Source organism: Chrysemys picta, chromosome 1, assembly GCF_011386835.1.
Source record: "Chrysemys picta bellii isolate R12L10 chromosome 1, ASM1138683v2, whole genome shotgun sequence".
Lineage (NCBI taxonomy): Eukaryota > Metazoa > Chordata > Testudines > Emydidae > Chrysemys > Chrysemys picta.
Genome location: NC_088791.1, coordinates 63,246,492 through 63,259,219, shown reverse-complemented (window position 1 = coordinate 63,259,219; position 12,728 = coordinate 63,246,492). Strand labels below are relative to the sequence as shown.

The 12,728-nt window shown below is 40.3% G+C and overlaps 1 protein-coding gene across 8 annotated transcripts in view; it reads right to left on the bottom strand.

Moving 5' to 3' along the window:
* Positions 1-3,961: 3,961 nt before the first annotated feature.
* TBC1D30 (TBC1 domain family member 30) overlaps positions 3,962-12,728 on the bottom strand; it is a 92,133-nt gene continuing 83,366 nt past the window's right edge. For 4 of the 8 annotated variants that reach the window (XM_024108068.3, XM_065558287.1, XM_024108070.3 and 1 more), the window contains 5 exons: positions 8,971-9,083; positions 8,625-8,764; positions 6,710-6,916; positions 6,430-6,486; positions 3,962-4,999 (listed from right to left, as the gene is read on the bottom strand). In XM_024108068.3, coding sequence (XP_023963836.1) covers positions 4,218-4,999; positions 6,430-6,486; positions 6,710-6,916; positions 8,625-8,764; positions 8,971-9,083 — 1,299 coding nt within the window. In that variant the 3' untranslated portion in view covers positions 3,962-4,217. The remainder of the gene's footprint in view (positions 5,000-6,429; positions 6,487-6,709; positions 6,917-8,624; positions 8,765-8,970; positions 9,084-12,728) is intronic. The other 4 variants (XM_024108069.3, XM_065558316.1, XM_005303198.4 and 1 more) reach the window with 1 other exon arrangement.

Sequence of the window (12,728 nt, the reverse complement as noted above, 5' to 3'; positions counted from 1 at the left end):
CCTGACAATTTCTCTAGGGTGGGCCCCCTTCACAGTTAAATGAGTCAACTAAAGGGAACCTATGATAAACCCAGAAAGGGGCAATAGATGAGCTACTCTAAGGTACCCTGGGTCTATTTTGGGGGGTAACATCATTAACACCATTCCCAATGTTAGGTCCCTGTTCACATCCAGGTCTACTTCGAAGTTTTGTGGCCACTCTGAGGCCTTCAGCAGCTGGAAGCAGGCTCTCTTAGTAACTGCCTTTCCCATTCGTGGCCTAACAAGAAATCTAGAGAATGCTGAGGGAGAAACCCGAGGGAGCCAGAGGCAGAGTATTTACAGTGGTGTGGAGCTAGGTTGGGAGATCAGAAAGAGCTCAAACCAGATCACTTTCAGAGCTCGGTGTAAGACCCACCTCTTTGCATAAACCTTCCTACAACAAGAGAAGCGTGAAGAACAAAAACGAGCTAAGGGTTGGCAAGAGCAGGATGCTTTTTGGGCTGAGTTTTAATCCTGGGTGGTACAGTGACAGCACTATATTAAGTACCTGGAGTGCTGCTACTTATTATTATGATCACATGGCACAATATGCAGTGATTTATCTTTGTTAGATAGTGAAGACATCTTGGAGCACATTCATCGGTGCTGTAACGCCATTTAAGCCAATGAATTCACACCCAGGATGAGTTTGGCCTCTTCCGATTAAACCAGGTGATTGTTATCCTTAAAAGAGCATGAGACAACTCACTACAGTAACAGACTTCAAGTAATTCTGCATTTTGGTGAAAGCATCAAATTCTCATGATCAGAATTATTTCATTTTATTAATGTTAAGAGTTCAATAAAGACAAGTTTATATTGAAATGTTCATTTTAAAATTGCTTTTAAGAACACATTTTATTAACTTGTATCTGAAAAGGAAATAGTTCCAATGAAAATATCACCGCAGGTGAATGTATTTTTCCCCCTGAGTATCTGCTACCCATGTATCAGACATCAAGAAAGAAGTCCAGTTCATTGCCATTCGTATTCATTATTTTGAATGCATTTTAGTTTTCTGTTGATGATACACAATTTTCTAACTCTGAGAACAAAAATCAATTGCTTCCAACAAGCAAGTGTGAAAATAGATTTCTCTCATCAACAAAGGGCTGAGCTCTTTTGAATGATCAACAGCTCCTAGTGGAAATGAGTGGACACTGTATATCTCCTCAAATTTAATCCACTGACCCATCTCTGGGGAGCTTCTATTTAGTAAATTTCAAGTCTCCTGTACTTTTAAAAGCAATCACAGTAGTAATGATTAGTCTGACCTTAATGACACACTGGATATGTTGTATTCTAATAAAAAAACTGTAAGATCTAGAAAAAAAATGGATCTACTTGTCTACTGGGGAAAAAAAGCATTAGTAAGAGGAAGCCTGATGGACTGTGAAGTGCATAGCATTTTATCAGTATTTGCAATTCCTACGGACAGAGCAGGGACAGAAATGAACCTGTGGAGATGCTGGTGTTCCATGCAGTGCATCCTGGAATGAATAGTTTACAGTTATCTCTACCTAGGTCCTCTTTGTGGCTGTTACTGCACACAGCCAAACCCTGTAAATAGCACATCTCCTGCAGATACCAAGTTGTCAGAGTTCTTGTGGGACCAGACACACAGCTGTCCACATGGATAACTCCTGCCATTATGAATCCCAAGGTCCATTGCTATAAGGACTCATCTCCAAACACTGCAGGACTCCACAGTACTCCCCTTAACAGATTCTATATTGGAAACCCCAGGACAGATATCTTATGGAATTTCTCTGGCCCTCTTCTGAGCACTTTTCAGGACAGAATGATACTTAAATTTGATGCCACTTAGTGTAGCATTCTGGAAGTTGAATTTAAGGTTACAGTGCCAAAGGTCCTTTGAATCACTGAACTGCTGAGATACTGCTAATAACTGTTCGATAAGGTGGCAGAAGGCATGGCAGGAAGTGAGGAATCTGTGCCAGGATTATGGGTAGAATGTTTCAGGCTGCAGCAGAACTAAACGTGTTTAGTTACTTTGATTACTCAAAATCTTCATATTCAGAAGAGGAAAGTGCTCCATTATTGAAGGAACAGGTGCCCCAGCTTTATCCAATACTGGTTACATGCGACTCTCTGGCATTAGTTTTCTTTGATGGCATTTCTTACTCTTACTGCCATCTAGCTGTAACAGTTGACCAGCTGTTAAATCTTTTAGTCATATTATGTGCTGAAAATGCACACACTTTTGACATTTTATCATTGTGCTTTAGAATGTCAGTCCTTTTCTTTTTTACTGGGTCTATCTATATCTCTGTGTCTGTGTGTACGTACACAGTACACTAATAATGGGAGTTTGATTCACTGGGAGTTTGATTCACAGTAAGGTTTCCTTCTTGGTTTACACTTCTTTTAAAACTTCCAAGTACAGTCCCTGATCAACGACTAAATTCTGCATATTTTAAAAATTTATTCAACCTCATAGATAAGCATTAGTAAGTAGCCTACATAGCCCTGAAAATGAGGCAGGGGGCAAGGACTGATCTCCATCTGTTTAAAATTTAGAATATACATATTTGTATATTTATATTACACCCATACACTTATATAAAATACAAGAACAAGATAAAGTTGTCCTCACAACAACCAACAGGGCATACTGTACAGCCTATATAAATTTATGGTATACATTAATTACTATAGTACATCCTATGTATTGTATGGGATACATTAATAAACAATGATATATTAAAGTTTACATTTAAAGAATATAGGAAGAGACAAATACTACACACATTGGAGCTGATTCATTGCTGCATTACTTCCGTATGCCTGTGGAACTCTGAAGCAACATAGTGGGGAACCAGGGCCAATATGTTCATAAGGGTAGAGTCAACATTATAGGAGCAATCTGAATTTTTTGGAAGTTGAGTGCTTGAGTTTTCAACCTTGAAGTTGAATTATCCCTAGGGTTTTACATTTAGTTTCCCTGTTTGAATATATATGGAAAGAAATCCAGAGTTATTTGGCGTAAGGAACTTACAAGCTTTGAAAGTTTCACAACTGCGGAAAAGAGAAACAGTATTCTGGGCATTTGAGAAAAAATTATGAGCAACTGGCAAAAGAAATTAGAATGGAATTAACAATTAATCTTAAATTTCCATACCCTATACACAGGCCTATTTCTGAATCCATTTTAGTCAATTGGAGTGGATCCACTTGCTTAAATGGGTGGGTTGACTTCCAATGAGACCTAGGTTCCTAAATCACTTTTGCAAGTGGGGCTTAAATTCCTAAGTCACTTGAACACTTGAAAATTCTGCCCACGGTCAACAGTTAATGTTAAATTTGACTTTCCTTACAATGGCAAAAAACTACAGATTTTATTTTTTAAATCCACTGTAGCCAAGAAGTTTACCAATAAATCAACAACTCTCTCTATATATCCTTAATCTTCTTACTTTATGACTCTCCACAGATTTTTTCTTTTTAGTAGCAATTTGCCATGTCATGAAAGGGGGTATGTTTTTCTTATTTTAGCTTAGCTGACCAACTTCAAACTGAAAATTGAAAAGAAGTAACACCAGCAGACAAGACCTGCCACAGGAACAGAAACATTAGATGCTGCTGAATAGTTTTTGAATCACCATCCAGCTCGTCCCATATATTAGTGGTAATTTTCTGCACTGCAAGAGATGCTTTTGATTTCTGCATCTGCCTGATTTATTGTTGTTTAATTGCAGTTCCGCTAGCTAGTTAGGGAGCCATGTTGATGAGATCTAAAGGCAGTTCCACTTAACCATAAGGCAGGTAGTCATACAGAATGCTTTGTAGATGGGTATAGGTGACTAAGATGGAAAAGTTATCTTCAGGGCCCTGACAGGGACATGGAGCACCCTTTGAAGGGGGGAAGGAGGCAGCCCTACAGTTTCTCCTAAATTAGATTTAAAAAGTAGAAGCATGCTTCACATTGCAAATCAATGTTTATTTTACCACAGAACCATTATAATCTACATGGTGAGCCACAGTGCATCTTCCCTAATCTATCCATACATTACAAGAGCACAATTTTCAAGGATACATATTTATACATCTGTTAACCACTTTGTCCCCATTATTTCATTTAAAGAATTAAACTATTTAGAAACTCTTTTGGACACATATACACACACAACAATCAATCCATATTTTTTCCAGAAATATAAAGTGCTGATGGTACATCATCGTTTTTTAGTCCCGCTGTTCCCGTTGGCGGACTTGTTGAAACTTTTACTCATTTGTGGAAAGTGCACGGTTGGAGTTCTTTCGGTCGGGCCATATAAACCTAAATTGCGGGCTGCAGTTGACTTTCGAAGGGGTTTGACGCTGGGGAAAGGGCTAAACACTTGTAATTTAGGATTGCTGGCTTGGGAAGATTTAGCCAATGTTCCACTGTCACTGGATAAACTAGGTGATTCTGATAAGTGTGTTGGGCAGGACTGATTGGACATTGGCTCAACATCAGGTTTGTCATTTTGGGTTAGTTCCAGTGCTTCTAATTTCAGCTGAACCACGGACATATTTGCATTGGTGTCCTTGTAAAGTGCCTCAGCTGACTGTCCATCAGCTTTCCGAATAGTCCTGTTATCCAAGCCACTTCCCTCTCTTTCCCCCAAATCAGAATTGCTTGGAGGGTCCTCCTTTGCACTGCAGCTATTTGGTTTGCAGCCTTCACTCTGCTCTTCTATGAGTCCTATGGTATCCCCATATCCCAGCTGGCATTTGGCTCTAGCTATGTTCTTTCGATGTACTCGGATGTGAGTGCGCCAGGGAGAGTTGAGTTTCGTTTTAAGATCTTCATGGGGAATGGGTGACATTTTGCCCCCTGTGTGACTTGGGATATGAATGACCGCATTCTTGGCAGCTCTATTGGTTGCCCTCATCTTCTTTCCTAAAAGAAGGTGGTTTATCACTGGAGAATGGTTTACCTGAGAGGGGAGAAGACTGGTAACTGGCCCTTTGTCTGAAAGAAAAAGTTAAAAAAAATTACAGTCTTAAAGAACAAAAACAAATCATTACATCAGTGATCACCCACCAATCAAACAGTCTTGATGCTGTTTCTTGTGATGATTTGTAGGACCGACCCTAGTGGAAACTGAATTCCTCTAACACTATATTGTATCTTCAAGTCAAAAACAGAGAGGAAAAGTATGGTAAAAGCTTTCCCTCGTCCCACCTCCTTTCTTATTGGTAATTCCTAAACCAGTAACTACTGCTAAGATAATAGATATCTGGAAACTGGTTCTATCATTTTAGGAATTGCAGGTGAGAGCATGACAGGAGGTGGGACACTGTGAAAATGTGGAAAGTATTGCCAAAATGATTTTGCTTTGTATTTGTTTAGAGCTGAGCATAGCCCTGCACAGGGCTTTTTACTCTTATAGGGTACCTATACCTGCTACAATACAAAGGTTAACATTAACCTTGGCCTTAGCGAGTCCCTCATCTCTTAGATTCTTCCTTCAATAGTGAGAGGCAATTCAGTCACACAGGCCTCTCCTTGAGCAGAGGTCTGGAAAATGCACCAATTTATTTTTAATAGACATCTGTCCATGCTGAACCGGAACCAGGACAAACTAGCTTATTATTTCCATCAGAACTTCCGATTTTACCAGAGTGACAGACTCAGAATTAGTGTGTTAAAACTATAAATTAGCCCATTAATCATGATTAGCAAAATCAGAAAGGGTTTGGCAATCGTTGGAAATGAGGATCTTACTATTGCATTGTTTCAGTTTGGCCAGAGCTTCTGTTTGCACTCGATGCATCACCAGTATTTTAAAAATAAGTATTTTTTTTCCTTTCATGTGAATGTAACGATCACGAAACCTGCTAGACTGACTGTTCTGGGGACTAAAATCCTCCATGTACAGAATAGGTATAGCACTAATGGAACAAACTTTCCCACAGTGGCCCATCAATGTGTTTCAACTGTGACTTGGAGGGACCACCTCTAGCAGTGAGATGGGAGTTCCGTCTCCATGCCTATTAAAATCCTCAGCCTGTCTGCTGATGCTGCCCCCAAGGTTGCCAATCAGTGCCAATTGTGGTAGTAGTTTTTATCATGTGGATCTCTCTCCATGAGGAAATGGACTGGGAACAAACTCATTTCCCACATACTCACTACCAACCTGGACTGGATTTGAACTGTCAGTCTTGGAGCTACAATTGACTATTTGGTGACGCAGTTCCCTTGACGTCAACAAACTGATTTAAATGGAGCTGTGGCAGTTTACACCAGCTGAGGATCTACCCCTTGGTTCTTAAAGTATATTACTGTCATTTCTTTAACAATGTATAAGTATTGTCAAGTCCAAGGATGCCGCAGATTTTAACACGTTCAGCAGTGAAACCAATGTGATATACCCAGATAGCAAAGACATTTTTAGATACCATTATTCAGCTGGTCCCTGGGACCTAACAAGATCCCAGGGTCGTCATCTTCAGACCCTGATAAAAGAAAAACAAAGAAATCATCTTATATACGATTTGTTTGTACGAAATTGCTTCTGCCATATCACGAATGTATTGTATTGCAAGTTCATTCATTCTCTTTTGTCCTTTCTCTACATATGAATAATTTAAAGACACAAAAAACACTTATGCCTCTCTTTTCAGATAGTGAAGTTGACTTGTAAAGAATAAAGGGGAAGAGCATGTTCTGATACATTACCTGTTCTGATATACACCTGATGAACCTGCTGCTGCTGCTTCTTCTTTATTCGGGAATACTGCCTTTTCAATGCATTAATGTCAGTGGTCATACGCTCCATCATCATACTGTTAAAAGCAGCATGGTATTCACTTCTACAGGAGTCTATTGCCCCTGGACTTAGTTCTGCAATGTTACTAGACCCCAAACTCTGTTCTTCATTCTGATCTGTACACAGTCGGAAAAAGGGAGGGGGAAGAATACATCAGAATTTTCTGTGCTCTACTAATCATTAACCAAGGAAATGCACGAGGAAATTACATGCCCAACTCCTGTTATTTTAACTACACTGTGTAATAAAAACAGCTATTATAACTGTATTATAATATAAGTCTAAATATTTAACTTAGTATAATTTATTAAACCTTGCAATATACCTTAAACATATAAACTGAATGTCTTGTTTGCATAAAAAACATACAGCACAGTCACTAAAGTGGGCATTTCACATGACCAAGTAGTAAACAAAAATTCTCAGTTACAAAGTGATTAGAAGTTGAGGCCACCACTCCATGAACTGATATGTAACTCTGTTACAGTGAAACTAGTCATTTGGTCAAATGTGACTATCTGACAGAGATCAGCAAGGAGGGAGGGAGCAGCAGAATCATCAGGAATGAGGGGAAGTGGAAGAGGCAGGCTGCTAGGGAGTTTGTATGATCAAAGAGTGGCAGAGCAACAGGAGCAGCACAACTTATTTTCCCAGCTGTTTCTGATGTGCCGCTAAAATGGCAATTCAGAATCAAAGGGATAACTTATTTCATAGGATGTTTGTTTGGATTAGGTCTAGTTTGAAATAATGGTTTAACATTCTGAGTAAGTGTCAGTCTGAGGCAGCAGCTGGAGACTTGCCGTCCTCCAAGAAAAGAAAGAAAACAACATCAAACAGAGAATTCTAGCATACAGATCTCGGCAAATACAAGCAGAAGGAATGGTGAAATTAAATCCAACAGAAATAGTTTCTGGTAAAGAGGCAGACAGCATAACTGTAACCATTCCACTTGTAGGCAAAGGCCTGAGAGATCCAAGGAAGATTTTTGGTGTTACCTGAACAATAAAAAAAATTAACAATATTATTGGCTGCCAATCAGGGACACCAAGAAGGTTTTTCTTGTAACCACTCCTGTTTCAAGAACTATTGAAAGAAAATGATATAAAACCTGAGAAAGTTGTATCTTTGAGAGAAAATGTTCAGAGAGAATCCTCCAGCAGGGATCACAAAAATCAGACTCTAAAGCTATTATATCACATATAGGAAAGCTATTTTAGTAAAATGTTAGGTTTCTAGAATGTATTAGAATTTTGCTGTCCTTATGAGGTACTGAGTGAAAGATTGAGGGATATGAAAATAGAATCAATGAATTTGTGTATAATATTCTGAAAAATATCAAAATAGTTTTCTATAAAATTTGTTATTTACAGAATAAATGATGGTGTGGAATGGTATAAAGGTTTTACGAGAGTGGGGTGGGGATGACCTGCATAACTCACTCGTGGATTCTGATGCTATATAAACACATGGTAACAAAAAACAGGATTTTTTTTTTAAGTTAGACTCTTAAGGCCATATTTCATTATCTTTGGGATTCTCAAAAGTGCTAAGCACCTAACAGCTCCTAGTCAGCTTAGTTTTAGGATTTTTGGGGTAATAATCATGGCTAAAATCTTTATTCCACACCATCACGTATTGTACACACACAGACATTCAATTTAGTAGGCAGAGTATCCAAAGATTGCACAGCAAGTTACAGAAGAAACATAATGGTCTCTGCATACAATTCAAACTACAACTTTCATAATTTCAATTAATCTGCAGGTGAATCAAGCTCTCACAAATTGGACTGCATAATTCAGAACGAACTGAAGTTGCATTTACCTTTGATTTGTTTTTGGTACTTCTGTAGCTCTGGTGCCAAGAGCCCACTGAATGGTCCAAGGCAGCCAACTGCATTGGCAACTGAATCTTCATCATCCAGGTCATTCTCCTCATCACTATCTCTGGTTCTGCCTAGCCTTCTGCCAAATGGAAACAAATGGAAAAGAAAGCAGATCTTAGATACATCCGTGCATTAATTACTAATTGATCATTACTAAATGCCTTCATCTATTTTAGATGTGCAATGGAAAAAGCAACTGTATTAGCCTCTCTGCTGTACAGACGAATAGTGGCTATATTAGACTACAGGGAATAAAAGATTTTTCTGGATGTATTACAGACTTACCCTGAAACTGAAGTTGATTTTACTGCTGCAGGGAATGGAGTAATGTTGTATGTATATTTCTCCCTTAATTCTGCCAGTTGTGGAAAAGGAAACTGAGCCATGGAATAAACGGTCTAGAAAAAAAAATGCACCTTTTAAAATTGTGCTGTTAACAATGGTCCCACTAAAAACTGCAGCACTGTACAAATTTCATAGGCTTGCAGGATTAAACACTGCGCATTCACATGTAGAAAAGGAAACGTGAAAGTCTGATTTTATGATGCAATCGACACTTCCTCAAGGAAAAACAAAGAATGACTTACTAGAAAAATATATAGTCCAAAGAAGAAACATACATAACTGGTAACATGAGTGTATAAGCATATGCCTGTACAATGGTTTGTGTGTCTCAAAGAAATATCTCCTGGGTATATAAGATATTTTGAAAGAGACGGTTTATGAAAATGTGGTTTCTGACATGATTGTTCACTTGCCCTAATACAAGAAGGTCAGATCCTTTCAACTACTGTATTTATTTAGCATCACTTCTAATCCACTCACTGCCAGCAACTTACAAAAACCTCAAACACTGATTTACATTAGAAATTACTAAAAAAAATTGTCATTAAAACAAAAAGCAAACAAAACATATGGCAGGTCACACACTTAGCAAGAGCCTCTAGGTGCTTTTGTAATACAAATAATAATTATAGCAGACTTACAGATGTTGTTTGCAGAGGCAGTGGAGAATAAATACAATGGAACATTTATAATGCATTTTAACTGATGGCACAATAGTAAAAGACTGGAAAACAAAACTTAGGGAAAGTTACCCACAACAGAAATTCCGCTTGTAAAAGCATCGAATTCATTATCTATATTGAGGCTGAGAAAGACACTGAATAGTTAATTAGTTTTCAGTGCTCCTCTTTAATTTGTGTTTTCTCCACCTGCTTAGATAATTACAGTTTCTCAATCCCTGGGGGTGAAATTCTGCCTCCACTCAAGTCAATACGAGTTTTGCCATTGACTTCAATGGGACCAAGATTTTACCCCTATTTATTATTAATGGATTCCAAAGGGGAGCATGGATCAACATTCATGTCGTGCGCCCCATCAGTACCCAGCTCTAACCAGTGGTGGATGAATCCTGGTCATGTGCCACCTGAGGCAAGTTGGGCACATTCTAACAAGAAAAATGGATTCCAACTATAACTACTGCTGATGGAAGTGAGTATCAGGTTTTCCCTGCTCTTCCTGTACTGCTCTGCTCAAGTGACAAACAAAGGCTGACCCCATCAGAAACACCATAAGGTAGATCCTCAGCTAAGGTTGCCAGCCCTCCAGATTGTCCTAGAGTCTCCAGGAATTAAAGATTAATGTTTAAATAAATAGGTCATGTGATGAAACCTCCATGAATACGTCCAGCCAAAACTGGCAACCCTATCCTCAGCTGGTGTAAACTGTCACAGGCCCATTGACATAAATGGAGTTATGACAGTTTACACCAGCTGAGGATCTGCCCCCATGAGTCTCAGAGAAGGAAATCCCAACACTTCCTCAGCCATGAAAATCATAGCCAAACAGGAAGATCTTTGGCAACACAAGTTTTATCAGAGTCCAGACAAACTCTGATCTTGTTGCATAGCATAAAACTTCTCAACATTAACATTAAGTGAAGCTTGATAGAGTTCTACTACGTAGTGACAGGGCCGGCTCCAGGCACCAGCCGACCAAGTACGTGCTTGGGGCGGCACCTGGTAAGGGGCGGCCAATCTTGGGGTGGTGGGGGGCGCTCAGGGTTTTTTGTTTTTTGGGGGGTGTTTGGTCGGGTGGTGCTGGGGGTGGGGTGGGTTGTTTTTGTTTTGGCGGCTGGGGGGGGGGAATTCAGCAGCGGCGCTCTGGGGGGGGTGCGGCGGGGCGCTCCGCGGAGGGTGGGAGGGTGTTTGGCAGCGCAACTCGGCGGTGGGGGTGTTTAGCGGCGCTCGGCGGGAGGTGTGTGTGGTGGCAGGAGGGTTCGGCAGCGCGGCGCTCTGCAGTGGGGGGGGGTGTTCAGCAGCGCTCCGCGGCGGACTGGGGGGTTCGGCAGGGCTCTGCAGGGGGCTGGGGGGTTCGGCGGCACAGCACTCCGTAGGGGTCTGGGGGGGTTGGCGGCGCAGCGCTGGGGGGGTTTGGCGGTGCGGCGCTCCGCGCGTGGGGGGGGGGAGGGGGCTGGCAGCGCAGTGCTGAGGGGGTGTGTTATGGCAACGCTATGGAGGGCGGCACTCTTTTTTTTTTGCTTAGGGCAGCAAAAAAGTTAGAGCCGGCCCTGCGTAGTGACCAGAGACGGGCTGAAAGAATATAGATTTTTAAAACAGACAAGGAATCACATTAGTAGGAATTCTACTTTGAAAGGTAACTGCTTCTCAAGGGTGATAAAAGAATATGGTTGCAGTGTGGACTGATGACAAATTGGCAGCCATTAAGTTATCTTTGATGGTAACTAATGACCTGATCCAAAACCCATTGAAATCAATGGACATTTTTCCAGTGACTTCAAAGGGTTTTGGAACAGGCCCTAAGTGCCTGATCCTGCAGGATACTGAGAAATTCCTGTAAGTTGCTGAACATCCTCTACTCAAGGTCTTATTAATAGTAATGTTGGATCTGCAAGTATGTTTGGCATGCATAGCAGATACGAAAGAATGGTACTGCACTTCTATATAAAATTTGAAATAAGGCTATTTGGCAAGCTAGCATTATTCTGTCCATTATCAGAATAATAAAAATGTTTCTGCAATTAAAAAAAAAAAATCCAGTAAGCACTTGGTTTTAGTAAAACCAATAATCCCCTTAAGGGTCTGATATCCAAACAGAGCAGCCCTTAAGATTTGAAATAAAGGTGAATATAAATCAAAGTGAAATGGATTTTATTGATTTTGTTGCCCAAGTGAAGATAAATGCAAGTAAACAAAACATAATGACAAATGTACTGAATTTTAAAATTCTTTCACTTTTAATCATTTTCTGATCAATGGAATTTGTGGCAGACACATTGTGTGGTGGCATCTGTCACATTCTGGGGTGCAACCCAGACCACTGAGAGGTTGTGTCACCACGTGCCCTACAACCTTGGGCATCTCACAATGCTCTGCTGGTGTAGCTCCCCTCCTGGCGCTCACAAAGAGCTAAACAGCATGCAGGTCAAGCCCTGAGTGTCTGTGTATAGCTGCAGTCCTGATCCAGCAACAATGACTCCAGCAGCCTGTCAGCAACACACCAGCCACACTCTGGCTTCCACCAGCCTTGGTTACTACCTGCAGGGTGACCTCAGCACAGTCCCAGTCCCAAATTTCCCCCAAAACATGTGTTCTGCAATCTCCAGCCCACTTCTGGACAGTCCAGATATTAGAGGTTCATTGCCCCTGTAGGGGGTCAATAAGCAACCACCAACTACTTTGAAAGGAGTTACCAAACAGCTTGGTTTAAATACAACATTGGATTAGTTTAGCTTGAAAAATAAAAAGTTTATTTAACTACAAAGAGATAGATTTTAAGTGAGTATAAGACACTGAACTCAGAAATGCTTACAAGAGAAATAAAGATAAAACGCTGTGACCGAATGCACCCCTGTATTCACACCCTACACACTATTGTAACCAGCTTTGTACAAAATATGCTTTGTGGGGTATCATTTGAAAACTAATAACTCGCTGGTCAACAATCTCATGGTGAAATGTATGTACAAAATGCCTATTAAGAGTTATGAACATAAGCTGAAATTATGACTCAATGTGTTT